General features: G+C 42.1%; 1 protein-coding gene across 4 annotated transcripts in view; it reads left to right on the top strand.

The window, feature by feature from the left end:
- LOC310995971 (protein furry homolog) overlaps positions 1-14009 on the top strand; it is a 50363-nt gene that overhangs the window by 23083 nt on the left and 13271 nt on the right. For 3 of the 4 annotated variants that reach the window (XM_083985199.1, XM_083985196.1, XM_083985198.1), the window contains exons 14-40: positions 83-169; positions 450-621; positions 736-868; positions 973-1080; positions 1672-1927; positions 2089-2271; positions 2368-2454; positions 3039-3298; positions 3509-3698; positions 3952-4076; positions 4542-4599; positions 5088-5179; positions 5338-5510; positions 6035-6195; positions 7243-7353; positions 7819-7973; positions 8361-8463; positions 8554-8725; positions 9044-9300; positions 9390-9536; positions 9631-9799; positions 10776-10866; positions 10964-11046; positions 11849-11999; positions 12233-12336; positions 12696-12881; positions 13737-13935. In XM_083985199.1, the coding sequence (XP_083841325.1) occupies positions 83-169; positions 450-621; positions 736-868; positions 973-1080; positions 1672-1927; positions 2089-2271; positions 2368-2454; positions 3039-3298; positions 3509-3698; positions 3952-4076; positions 4542-4599; positions 5088-5179; positions 5338-5510; positions 6035-6195; positions 7243-7353; positions 7819-7973; positions 8361-8463; positions 8554-8725; positions 9044-9300; positions 9390-9536; positions 9631-9799; positions 10776-10866; positions 10964-11046; positions 11849-11999; positions 12233-12336; positions 12696-12881; positions 13737-13935 (4013 nt within the window). The remainder of the gene's footprint in view (positions 1-82; positions 170-449; positions 622-735; positions 869-972; positions 1081-1671; positions 1928-2088; positions 2272-2367; positions 2455-3038; positions 3299-3508; positions 3699-3951; positions 4077-4541; positions 4600-5087; positions 5180-5337; positions 5511-6034; positions 6196-7242; positions 7354-7818; positions 7974-8360; positions 8464-8553; positions 8726-9043; positions 9301-9389; positions 9537-9630; positions 9800-10775; positions 10867-10963; positions 11047-11848; positions 12000-12232; positions 12337-12695; positions 12882-13736; positions 13936-14009) is intronic. The other variant, XM_083985197.1, reaches the window with a different exon arrangement.

The following is a 14009-nucleotide window of genomic DNA, read 5'->3' as shown; positions in this document are numbered from 1 at the left end:
ATAATATTTCATGTAATAATCATCAACGTGTGGTGCACTCACTGTGAGTATGTGAGTGACTTTTGTCTTCATTTCTTTACAGGAAAGACTTGACTTTGCCATGAAAGAAATTATTTTTGACCTTCTTTGTGTTGGGAAACCCGCAAAAGCCTTTAGTCTTAATCCAGAGGTATGCATTCACCATTCACTTGTATGTGTTTAAAAAACATTTAAAAAAAATTCTTCCATCCTCTGGAATGAATAATGCTTGTCCTCTGAACTTGCTTAAACAAGCGAGAAAAAGGAAACCTCTTCATGCCATTTTACTCAGTTGTATAGCAATAGAACTATTGAAGCTATGCCCATAATACATTAATGTTGCTTGTTAACCTTCTGTAACTGTAGGAACTTTAGGTCAGTTCAATTTAAAGTTATACTACAGCTTAACTCAAAGTTTCTCCTGTGTTCAGAGGATGAATATTGGTCTAAGAGCATTCCTGGTCATAGCCGATAAACTGCAGCAGAAGGACGGCGAGCCACCCATGCCTAACACTGGATGCACGTTGCCTTCTGGAAACACGCTGCGAGTAAAGAAGACATACCTAAGCAAAACGCTGACAGATGAAGAGGCCAAAGTCATTGGTGAGCGAGACAGAGAATTGTCAGGAATGCTGAAAATGTCTCGTCACACTGACAGCTTTATGATTTTGCACCAACAGAGATCTAAACAGTTTTTTTCTCTGTCATCTCCTCCAGGGATGTCACAGTACTATTTTAATGTGCGCAAGGCTATTGACAACATCCTCAGACACCTGGATAAGGAGGTGGGCCGCTGCATGATGATGACTAACGCTCAGATGTTGAACAAGGAGCCTGAGGACATGATCACGTATGTGTGCACATCGCTCTGTCACGGCAGCTGCCAAACTCCTTGACATTTTAATCCATTGAAAACAAGCTTTTGCAGTAAAACTTCAATTCTGATCTTTTCAGGGGTGAAAGGAAGCCCAAGATTGACTTGTTCAGGACATGCGTTGCTGCCATTCCTCGTATTCTGCCTGATGGGATGTCCAAGCCGGAGCTCATAGACCTGCTTTCTCGGTAAATCACGTGTTGTAGTGGAGAAACCACCTTTATAAAGAAGGCAAATCTGGCTGAACAATATGGCTGACTGACATGACAAACAACTGAATGTTTACTCAAGCTTTATTAGTGTTGAATAAACTCCAAATGGATTTTCTAAAATCAGCTCCACTTGAATTTCCTGTTATGTCAGCTTTTGTCTTCAGCCTTTTTATTATTAGATGTCATTTTAATAAGGTGTTCAAACATCATGGCTATTACATCCACATTCAGCACAAGGAGGACTATAGATTATAGAGGCAATTATTGTTGATACCCACTCAAAGAGAATTCCATCTAGTTTTACAACAAACGGGACAAACTTGACAGATTTTATATGTAACAGGCAAATCTTAGGCCGTAAAATTTAAGAATTGCGTCAGTAAGGTTTTTCGTCTACAGACAGACAGATTTGTGCCAGATAAAAGTTGCTGTTAATTTGCTGTTAAGTTGCCAATAATTATTCATGCAAATAAATATTCAGGATCTATTTATCACTGGTTTTAAATAGGTGACTGGATTCTGTATGACTATAATTCTTATTGACATTTTTTCATCTGTCTTTGTCAGATTGACAATCCACATGGATGATGAGTTGCGACTCATAGCCCAGAATTCTTTGCAAAGTCTGCTGGTGGATTTCTCAGACTGGCGTGACGACGTCCTGTTTGGATTCACTAACTTCCTGTTGCGTGAAGTTCAGGACACTCACCAGGGCTTGTTAGATACATCCCTCAAATTACTGCTGCAACTGCTCACTCAGTGGAAACTAACCCAGGCTGCCCCAGGGAGGAGTTATGACACTGCTAAGATACACACTGCCGAGGTACACAACTTTGTGTCAACTATGACGTGACATATTTGTGCAGGAATGACTTATCACAATTTGACAAATGTTGTTTTGTACCTGAAATGCAAACGCCAATGCAAATGTATGTATGCAAATGTGAAATTAGCTTTTGTTTTATTTGCATTTTTACATGACAGCTGCTGCAGACCAGTTCAAGTATGAAGATCCCTCCCGAGCGAGGACCTCACTCCACCGTGCTTCACGCCGTAGAGGGACTGGCACTTGTGCTGCTCTGCTCCTGTCAGCTGAGCACTCGCAGACTCGCTATCGCCATCCTCAAAGAGATACGAAGTCTCTTCATGACCATTGGACAGACTGAGGTAAAGCCGGGGGAGAGAAAAACTTGGGTGACAGAAAATAGCAGAGATTTGGTTTTTGAGGTTTACAGATAGTGATTTTATTTTTGTCGACTGCAGGATGATGATAAACCAATGATAGAGATTATGGATCAACTCAGCCCTGTAATCCTGGAAAGTTTTGTCAACGTTGCAGTCTCCGACACAGTAAGTTGTTTGTGTGGTTCTGCTGCAGCCGAAACCCACAGTCTCAATGAACATGTGTTTGCAGTTTATTTGCCTATGTTTTACTTTTCCTCTGATTTCTCTCGGAGTGTACTGTGCAAATTTCATGTGACTCCCAGCCAGAAACCTGAGATGTTCATGAGTTGTGTCATGCAAACATTGTTAGGTGCCATTAAGCATATTAACCACAAGTTAAAATACAGCGATTTTTTTTTTCTATGTTGTCTGTGAGACAGAAGCTCAGTTTAGTTATCTAACATGTAAGAAGTGAATGAACAGCTGGAACTGAGCAGCTGTCGGCCTTTTGACTCTCATTTATATAATTGTCGAGCTGTCAACCTGATGCTGAGAGCACAGATTTTTATAGAGAATGGGATAACAAGTAAATGTCTTTACATTCATTATTGAATTGTGTTTCTAAATATGTCCAATTGGGGTTTTCCCTCCCCCTGTTCTTAAGCATGAGGTTGTTGAATAGGCAGATGAAAGACATGTTTCTAATTGTATATCTAATTCAGTCATAACCTCTGACCTTTGCCCCCGCTGTTCCTCTTGCTTGTTTCCAGGCCGCACTGCCAGCTGGCCACCATGTGGACCTCCAGTGGCTGGTGGAGTGGAACGCACTCCTCGTCAACAGTCATTATGACATTAGGAGCCCCTCACACGTGTGGATCTTTGCCCAGTCTGTGAAGGATCCCTGGGTGCTGTGTGTGTACAGCCTCCTCCGACAGGACAACCTGCCCAAGCACTGTCCCACCGCTCTCAGTTACGCCTGGCCCTACGCCTTCACTCGAATGCAGATGCTCATGCCCCTGGTAGACCCAAAGTGAGTGAGTTCATGAGAGAACACAGGTCACTTCTGTTGTCTATGCTCTATTTTCTTTACATCTCGATATAGTGTTCCTGTTTTTAGCATAGCCACATGATACCAGTTCCCTATTGCAATTAAAAACTCCTCCTCCTCAAGTTGTCCTCTGAAAATGGCTGAGATTAAAATAAGCATCTAATTATATCTACCTCTTGAATGATTCACCAGTAACCCAGTGTATGCAAAGAAGACCAGCACCTCCGGCAGTGGGGACAATTATGTAACCCTGTGGAGAAACTACCTGATCCTCTGCTTTGGCGTGGCCAAGCCCAGTATCATGAGCCCAGGTCATCTGAGAGCGTCGACACCTGAGATCGCGTCCACCACGCCTGACAGCGGTGGCGGCTACGATAACAAGGTAGCTGCCTCCTTGTCCTTCTGGCCTTATTAATTCCCCCAGTGCTTTGTCTCTCCAGGATCAGGTGTTCATGCAGAGCTTGTTGACATTCAAACTCAAAACATCAAATTACACAGCAGCTATCTTTACGTGAATGGAGCATGAAGCCGATCTATTCTGAACTGTACAGACACTTAATGTCAGAACAGTCCTGTGTATTTAGCAGCGTTCGTGAGAGATTTGTTTGTCTCGCTGATCCTTCTTTTTGTTTCAGGTTATCGGGAGCCCATCTGTGGCCTGGCTACTGAAGCAGTTGGTTCCACTGATGAGGGCAGAGAGCATTGAGCTGACAGAGTCATTAGTTCTGGGCTTTGGTCGCACCAATTCACTTGTGTTCAGGTAAATTAGCGCAGTGTTTGACAAACCGTTTTCAGTTCAGATTGCTCTCTTTCAAATGTTTTTTTGATTGACATTAAAGGTGTATAACAGTTTAGCGTCAGAGGTCTTTAACCTGCATTGTTGTTCTAATGTGTTCTAATGAGACAGAACTAGTGAAATGGACATAAGTGCACAATCCATTATTTTCTCCGTAATTAAAGTCCATGTTGACCTGTATTTGTGTGGATATAAAGTGGAGATGAGCAGAGGATTACAGTTGAGTGGTGCACTGTTGCCATTTACAACTGCATCTAAATTGTTTCCTAGAAATCTGATGTTTTATGGCTTAAGTCTCTTTTCCTCGAAAATAGACACAATTGCTCTGCTGCAGTTTAATTTTATCAACTGAACTGAATGTTAACTCCAGTTGTTTGATGAATAGTTGTTATTTACCTAATTGGTCATTTACTGTTTCATTCCATACAGGGAACTTGTGGAGGAGTTGCATCCCCTAATGAAGGAAGCATTAGAGAGAAGGCCTGAGGTTGGTTGATCATGTTTGTGTTATAATACGCAATTGTGTACCATTAAAGTGTATTTGTTAATGAACTACGGGGTGTTACAAAGTATAGCCACTATACAAGAGAGCTGTATCAGACAATCGTAGTCAGTGAATGATGTTTCATTATATTATAACCAGGGCCAGTAAGGTCTGTTCTTTATAACCATTTCAGGTTACAGTAATAAGTAACCTGGACTGCACTTTACACTGCATTTTTAAGTATGTGTAGAGTATTTATGTATAGTATAGTCTATAAGCTAGAATAGTATATAGAATTGTATTGTTTTTTAAGTTAATTTATTTATTGTAGAAGGATGTCTATGTTTTCTGTTTGATCTCAGAGAAAAGTTCTTTTATTTTGTACGTAACACTTACAAAATGACAGTAAATTCTTGATTGATTGATTGATTGATTGATTGATTGATTGATTGATTGACTGATTGATTGACTGATTGATTGACTTTTTGTAGAACAAGAAGCGGCGTGAGCGGCGAGACCTGCTGAGACTGCAGCTGCTGCGGATCTTTGAGCTGCTGGCTGATGCTGGTGTCATCAGTGACAGGTAAGTGAGACACAAGTTGGCACAAGACAGAATCACACTCACTAACAAAATTCAAAATTCATAACATTTACTACAACACCCTGTACTATGGATACACACTGTTCAGTTTGTGACTTCTTTTCGTTTGGTATCTGCCTGTTTTCTTTGTGATCCCTCAGTACGAACGGAGCTCTGGAACGTGATACCCTCGCCCTGGGCGCTCTGTTCCTTGAGTACGTGGATCTGACCCGGATGGTGCTGGAAGCTGAGAATGACAAAGACGCCGAGATCCTCAAGGACATCCGAGCTCACTTCAGCGCCATGGTGGCTAACCTCATCCAGTGTGTACCAGGTACTAAAAAAACACCAACACCAACTAGCTCAACTGTAAAGCCCTCTGTCGTTGAACCAGTCACTGACAGTGCTCTGCGGGTCAGATTGATATGTTTCTGAATAAAGTAAATGTCTTACATTTCTTCTATCTGGATGTTTAATTCAATCCATCTGTCCCTGTCATCCATTTGTGGATTGTGAATTATATAACAGGCTTTCGTTGGGCTAGGGTTTACACAGTGCATGGAGCACAAGACTCTTGACATTGATCTTGATTTGGACAAAGCCCAAGGGGAGTAGATCCAAAAATAGTACAGCCTAACAACAGAGCAGGCAAGGACAGGTGATGACTCATTGGTTGCCAAGCATTCTGAAGTCCCCAGTGAATGACTAATGATCTGTCAGGGGGCATCAACATCTTATTATTATGTTGGAAGGTTGTCTTTTAGCAGCTGATGAGTTTAAGATGCTGGAATATTTTTGCTGACTCTTCATTTTCTCAATGAACAAACCTATAACAGCCTCACTCCTCTCCCTCCCCAGTGCACCACAGGCGCTTCCTGTTTCCACAGCAGAGCCTGCGACATCACCTCTTCATCCTCTTCAGTCAGTGGGCCGGCCCTTTCAGCATCATGTTCACCCCTCTTGACCGTTACAGTGATCGGAATCACCAGATCACAAGATATCAATACTGTGCCCTAAAGGTAAATATACTTTAAGAAATGTATTGACCTCCACACACTTCTATTATTAGTAATACTATATTTCACAACATTTCTAACACAGTAAGATAAAATGTATCTATCTCATTAGTATAGCATATTGATTATTCTATATAAAAGCTGTAAATGGAATCATTGTGATCAGGACACAAACACATTTGAGATGATTTGCATATATTAGATCCCTGTAGGAGTCACACATTTATCTGTAATTTGCAAGCAAACAATAATTTGTGAAACTGGATGTTGTCACCGTTCGCAATCAAGCAGTGTTTGCAAATCACTCCAGTCACTTCTTGCCACATTAGAAAAGATCATCCCTTCCCATTCTTTCCTATCCAAGATAGCTCTGTAAATTAAGCTCTGTTGTTTGGAATGAACTCCTCTCCACCCACAAGACAAATAAAAGTGCACATGTGAGTGAGTGCTCAAACTAGAAAACCCTGACTGCACCAACTTAAGATATTCACAGCTCTTGTTGCCATGCACTATTTCTTGTTACTATTATGACAAGATCTAAATATATAGCTGAGACCTGTGTCACTATTTCGTGATGATCCGACCAGTCTGTCTGTCTGTAATATTGGATGTTTAAACCTGTGAAGATTCTGTAATTCACATTTGCTGCGTTTTACTTGATGTTAAAATAATGAATAAGATTTATTTGTGCCAAAAAACATATGAGCGTAGTTTTATACATTACATTACTGTCGTCTCTGGAGCTCTAGCAATATATTGATTAGCCAATTAGAGGAAAGGAGGCTCTGAGCCTCTCTTTTATTTGACTGACTATTTCCTGGGTGATCAAATAAAAATATAGCAGATCTCAGGCAAACACAAGTTACAGAAGTCCTGAGGGACTATCTGACTATCTGAACACAGGCTATGTGTGTTTCTCTGTGGACTGAGGCTTTGTTTAACAGAACCAAGACCCTCTTTATAATCAAAAAAGACTGTGGCATACTTTAAAACGTTATACTATATGAGATCTTGACATATGTTGTTGTTGACTGATGGTTGTTCTTCCAGGCCATGTCTGCCGTGCTGTGCTGTGGGCCTGTGTTTGATAACGTTGGCCTCTCTCCAGACGGATACCTCTATAAGTGGCTGGATAATATACTAGCCTGCCAGGATCAGCGGGTATGTAGCCAAAACTTTATCACCATGATGCATTTAAACAAAGAGCTGACCCAGAACATCCCTCTGATAGCTTGCTGAAGGGTGCTTTGTAAAAGCCCAGCACTAGACCTCGCCAAGTGCTGGCAAGTAGTGAAGGGGAGTTTTGTTTCAAAATAAATTTGTCTCATATTGTCTTAATTCCACTTGACTCAAATACAGGATAAAACACCTGCATGTTTATTTTACACATTTTTCCTCAGAAAAACCTAAAACAGTCATGTTTTCATTACATGCCATTGTTATTTATTTAATATCAATATATGTTTTATGTGAAAGAAGCAGAGCTATTGGAATCATTTTACACTGAATCCCTGAATCTTTCTGAATAGATGTTCCCTCAGAAAATCAATAATGTCAAATGAGGAATAAAGAGCATCCTTAAAAAAATCTCAAGGGAGTCTGTGCTGGTATCTGCTCCTGGCTCAGGTCCATCAGCTTGGCTGTGAAGTGGTCATCCTGCTCCTGGAGCTCAATGCCGACCAGGTCAACCTATTCAACTGGGCTGTGGATCGCTGCTACACTGGCTCCTACCAGCTCGCCTCAGGCTGTTTCAAAGCCATCGCTACAGTGTGTGGCAGCAGGTACAAAATCTCACAGTCTCTCCGTCGTCTCCTCCAACAAGCTAAGGCTAGCTGTATTTCTGTCTTCTTTCTTTTTCGAGACTACCCCCTTTTTTTGGTGCATGTTATTGAAATGCAATTAAGTATTGATTTGCCTCATTAGGTGAGATAATGTATTTACTGGATCATCCAGATCTCTTATCGAAAGGGGAAAACCACTGATAAATTAGCTTAGGCTTCAAAGTGTCACCTCATCTAATCCTCTTAGAGGGCTCACTGTTGACTGAAGTTGGCCTTTCCCTCTTGCTTCATTTCAGAAGTATTAACGCTAGTATTACATGGAATACTTGTATTGATTTCTTAATGCGTTTTCTTTTCTCTCTCACTTTCTCTCTCTCTCTTTAATAGCAGAAACTACCAGGGTGACATAGTGACACTGTTGAACCTGGTACTCTTCAAGGCATCGGACACCAACAGAGAGATCTATGAGATTGCAATGCAGCTGATGCAGGTGAGAAGCACGACCACATATTGTCGTTCTGCTGTGTACTTTTATGTGGTTACAATCTCAGTGACACGTTTCCTCTCTGCCTTTGGACAGATTCTTGAGGCTAAGTTGTTCGTATACTCTAAGAGGATTGCAGAGCAGAAGCCAAACAACATCCTGTATGGCACCCATGGGCCACTGCCACCTCTGTACAGTGTCTCCCTGCCTCAGTTGTCCAGTCAGCTGGCTAGGATGTACCCTGAGCTCACGCTTCCTCTATTCTCAGGTTGCTGTTTGCTTCATATATGTGCTGCTACAGTATGCATGTGGGTGGGTGTGTATGTACTGTAAGCCTGCTGTAATATTCTCACAGGCTTGTCATCTTCTCATGGTTGCCCACTAAATATCACTTCCTCTCCCTGACTTATGTATCTATGGACACTCCCACTGACCACAGAAACACTGAGAGCTTAACTCCTCCATTTTAAAATGAATTCATTTGGGGTTCAGGATTAATCTTGCTATTATGGTGCAACTGAGTGTACAGTATGCGCTTGATTTCCTTGTAGACTTTACACACTGACATTATTCTGCTTTGCTCCAGAGGTTAGCCAGAGGTTCCCCACCACTCATCCCAATGGGAGGCAGATAATGCTGACCTACCTCCTGCCCTGGCTCGGTAACATCGAACTGGTGGATAGCGGCCTGCTGCTCCCGGTCTTCACTCCGTGCACCTCAGATTATGACGCTCCCAGCCGTACAACCAGCACAAACTCATCACATCAACTGAGAGGCACAGGCTGGGGGTCCCTGCAAGCCACGTCTATGGTCCTCAATAACCTCATGTTCATGACAGCCAAGGTAAAAATCATGTGATGAAGCAGCGTCGGTAATATCAGGTCATTGCAGCTAACATGACGCTATGTTCTTTTATTAACCCCTCTGGTCAGTATGGAGACGACCTCCCTGGACCGGAGATGGAAAACGCCTGGAATGCTTTAGTCAGCAATGACAAGTGGAGCAACAATTTGAGAACCACACTACAGTTTCTCATCAGCTTATGTGGTGTCAGCAGTGACACCACCCTCCTGCCATATGTAAGACATATCATTTAGGCCAACCAGAAAATATTATATAGCTACAGTTTTTTTTTCCAGTCTCTCATTGCCGTTCTGTGATCTGTTTATTAAGATCAAGAAGGTGGTGATCTACCTGTGCCGAAACAACACCATCCAAACCATGGAGGAGTTGATATTTGAGTTACAACAAACGGATCCAGTCAACCCTGTGGTGCAGCACTGTGACAGCCCCCCTTTCTATCGCTTCACTGCCACAAGCAAGGTCTCCACAGCAGCTTCAGGTACATTTAACTACACTGAATCTGAATTTGTATTTTTCCTGGAAAAAACTATCCAGCCAAGAAAATCAAAGCAGCTCCAGTGAAACCACATAGGGCCTGATTTACTAAAGGTTTGTATGTGTAAAAACGTGCGCAAAACTTGATTGCACATAAAAACACATGCTGAAGCTGATCTACTAACTGGGCGTACCCGAGGGCTGCATCTGTCAAAGGGGTTAAATAACACATACAGTCCATTTAGCACGTTGCCTTAATGAAAATGCAATATGGGCGTTTCTGCCAGAACACGCAAAATATTGGGAGCAAATCAATGCAAATAGATTAATTTAGTGCACACAATGTGATTTACCAAACCGTATCCTCTGGGTCATTCCAGCAAACTCTCGTTTTTCAGGTGTCGTTCACGCGGTGTGTCTCTCTTCCATTGCACTCCTCTCCTCCGTCTCCAGTACCTGGCTGCTCAGCTCAGGACTGAGACACCTCATCACCACTTTCACCCCGTCTTTGATCCCTCTTGTCAGGGCATTTAGTGTGGCCCGAGTGTCCCGTCTGAGCTCTGTGTCATAGCTCGCACCTCTGGTCCGATGAATGACAGCCAGTATCCCAGTTACCTGTTCAGCATAGACAGTGGACTGCACCTGCTGCTCAACACTGGTCAGAGCATCTCTTCCCCAGCTCTCCTTCCAAACTCCCCATGGTGGAAGCGGTTCCAACACGCACAACCCTCATTTGAATACTGCAGTTTGCACGTGCTGTTAGTAGATCACCCGCAAAACGCCCACTAACCAAACACACAAAATTTTACCACAGCACACAATTTAGGGCTCTTTATCTGGGATCTTAGTAGATCAGACCCTTAGTGGCCAATTTTAAGAAACCATATCTGGAAAGATCACAGTGCTAAGGTTATGCTCGGTTGACTTTCCTTGAACATACAGTAAAACATAAGGATGTTTTTTTTTTGGTTCATTCCCAGGCACCACATCAAGCAGCAATACAGTTGTTGCCTGCCAGGAGAGCTTTCCTGACACAGATGATACCAAGGCTGTAAAGGAGAGTGAGGAGAGGTACACTAGCATTCTTACATACTGTCATTTGATTAATTACTGTATTAGCAAGACCCATTTGTGATGATTTCTTTGTTTTGTTTTTTTCTGACCTCAGGCTTAGCCACATAATGCGTGCACACAACCGCTTGGAATCACGCTACAGCAACAGCTCAGGAGGATCTTATGATGATGATAAGGGTGAGTGTTTTTCAGGACCGGACGGGGGATTATCATGGGCTGCTGGGTGTGCAATACACAGGCTGGGTGGGAGGGTAAGATGGTGACCAGCATGATGTCATTGATAATGCATCAGCAATGCAGAGCAGCCTGGAGCTCTTAAAAGGCTTCTGTGAGAACTGGCACTGAAATAAAAGTAGTGGAGCCCAGGGCCTCTGCACTGCTGCCAGTGACCCAAAAACAGGTCTGTTACACCCTCTCAGGCTGAATTAGTCATGCAGACTTAAGTGTGTAAGAGTAATCTGACAATGAAAAGCACCCTGAAGTACCCCTTTGACAACAACACCTCATAATTGAATCAGTGACATTATGGTGTGAGCAATGTCCAGTTATTAATTTAATTTAATTTAATTTAATTCCTTTATTTGTTTAAGAGGGACAATGTACATCAATGAACATTTTAAAAGGATAAAATGTAAATGCACCCAATTATAGCCAGAAGGCTAATTTCCGTTGGCAGTCCCCCTGCCTGATGGAGCATGGCAATAAAACATAAAACAAAGGTATATAAAAAGTTACATTAAGATACATTAAGACAGATAACACAGATCGCTACACAACAATACACCTTAACCCCCACCCCTCCCACCCACATGCACGTACACACCTATAACACATTACAGTTTCAAATATACATATATATATATATATATATATATATATATATATATATATAAGAGCCCATATATTCCATTTGATTAGTGTACACCATATATGTCAGGCAGGACAAATGTGAACATTGTATATTTCTGTAACTATTTAGGGGAACAACTGCCACCCTATGCTGATTGGCTGATGGTCGTCATTGAGACCAACCAGCCCCATCCTCTGCCCATGCCTCCTAGCGGGGGATGCTGGGCTCCGCTGGTGGACTTTTTGCCAGAGACTATCACTCCCAGAGGACCACTGCACAGGTTAGGCCGCTGCATGCAAATGTGCTCATTCATCCTTATCCAATTAAAAGTGTCAAGACAAAACTGCTACATCTGACTATGTAAAGACTTTCTGGGGATATTTGAGATCTGAGATGAAACTCATCTTTTACCCAAAAGCATGTTTCTCTTTCTGATGCTACTGTATATCACGACAAGTTTGTGTTTTTCTGGAAAAAAGACATTTAACTGACATGCTACTTTCTTTGCCATAGGTGTAATATAGCAGTCATCTTCATGACAGAGATGGTGGTGGATCACAGTGTGAGAGAGGACTGGGCCATGCACCTGCCTTTACTGCTACATGCCTTGTTTTTGGGTGAGTTCACACTACAATCAGTCGTCCATGTAAAGCTCATCTGTGTACACATGAACATAGTTGATGTAATACAGTCCAACCCTTGTGGCTGAGCATTAAGAGTCCATTATGATAGATGCATCAACCTTTAAATTGACGTAAGAGAATTCAGTTAAAGTTGCTCCACTGGTAGAAATATTTTATTTTAGTTTATTTATATTTTATTTGGATTTTATTTATTATTTAGTTTCAGCTAGATAGTTTCATTTTTTATAGGCTCAGAGATCAATGCTGTGAAACCAGGAGGTGAACTTGAAAAAAAAAAAAAACAATTGGTCCATGCCATAATAAAACAACACAGAGTATGCTCCTTTTCCCAGGAATGGACCACTACCGTCCAGAGGTGTTTGAGCACAGCAAACGTCTCCTCCTCCACCTGCTCATCACTTTGTCCTGTAACAACAACTTCCAGGCCATTGCATCAGTCTTACTGCAGACACGCGAGATCAACTGCACCAAGACCCTTACATGCAAACCAAACCCTCAGCCGGACTATTTACCCTCAGGTAAAGATCTACTGTAGACATAATAGTTTGTAATACTCACCTTAGTGAGTTTTCTCAATATATTCATGCTTACTGAATAACGGGGGTAGACCAGGGCCCAGTTGCCAGCGCAGCTTGCCACTTGACACATTGCTCTTCTTTCTAGCTTAGACAAATTTGAACATCAGGAGGGAATGGCTAGCATTCCTTTCGGAGGAGAGATAAGTTTCTTATCTGGGGAGAAAAAATTTGGACTCTGTGCCAAAAACAATATTGGGCGCAGAGGACATCAAAGGTCTTGATTAAAGCATTCCATTCTGCTATTTTTATCCTTTTGCCCAAATTGGGGCCATCTGCTCATGCTCGGATAGGCTGGTCAGCTCCCCTCCTCCCCCTACTGATAATTTGTTTAGCAAATGTCTAGACATTGTGAAATGTCCAGAGTTTTCTTTGTCCATTCAGCCACTTGAACACAACTTGTGTACTAAAAATAGTGTTATTTACAATGATACCTCAGTGACAACACTGTAAAGCTGTGAGGACCCAAAGAAAACATCCCACTTTCATCTCAGTCTTTGTAACATATTCACTCCCATGTTTGTTGTATTTGTACTGTACCATTTCAGTTTACAAAAAGGATGTTAGTTGTGCAGCAATTTAGTTGTTAGACTTAATAGTTCCTCCACATTAAATAAACACTAAGAGTTGAAAAAGGTAATTGGAATAAAATTACGGGCTTGTTGAAACGCAGGTCATGCTACTCCCAACTCCTCCCATCTTCAGTTGCATGTTGCCGTCAGTGAAATTAAATCAAACAGTCAAACGAACCGCCGTGACCTGTTTCTGATCAGACACCTGTCCCTCTGTTCTGTTCAGGAGGTTTCGACTTTCTGCGTGAGTGTCAGGCATCTCCTGTTCCAGACTCTGGTCTGAGTTCTTCCTCTACATCGTCCAGTCTGAGCCTGGGGGGCAGCAGCAACAACCTGCCTGAGATCTCACAGGAGATGGAGGAGCTTGTGGCCTCCAATAAAATGGATGAGAAGACTAACAAGCTCATTGAGTTTTTATCTACAAGGTGCGCATATAGTTCCTGTGCTAAAATAATTTGCAGCATGTATCCAGAAAGTGTTTTTTAAGGCTTTTTAAACA

Source organism: Trachurus trachurus (genome assembly GCF_905171665.1).
Source record: "Trachurus trachurus genome assembly, chromosome: 13".
Lineage (NCBI taxonomy): Eukaryota > Metazoa > Chordata > Actinopteri > Carangiformes > Carangidae > Trachurus > Trachurus trachurus.
This window is presented reverse-complemented; position numbering and strand designations above follow the sequence as displayed.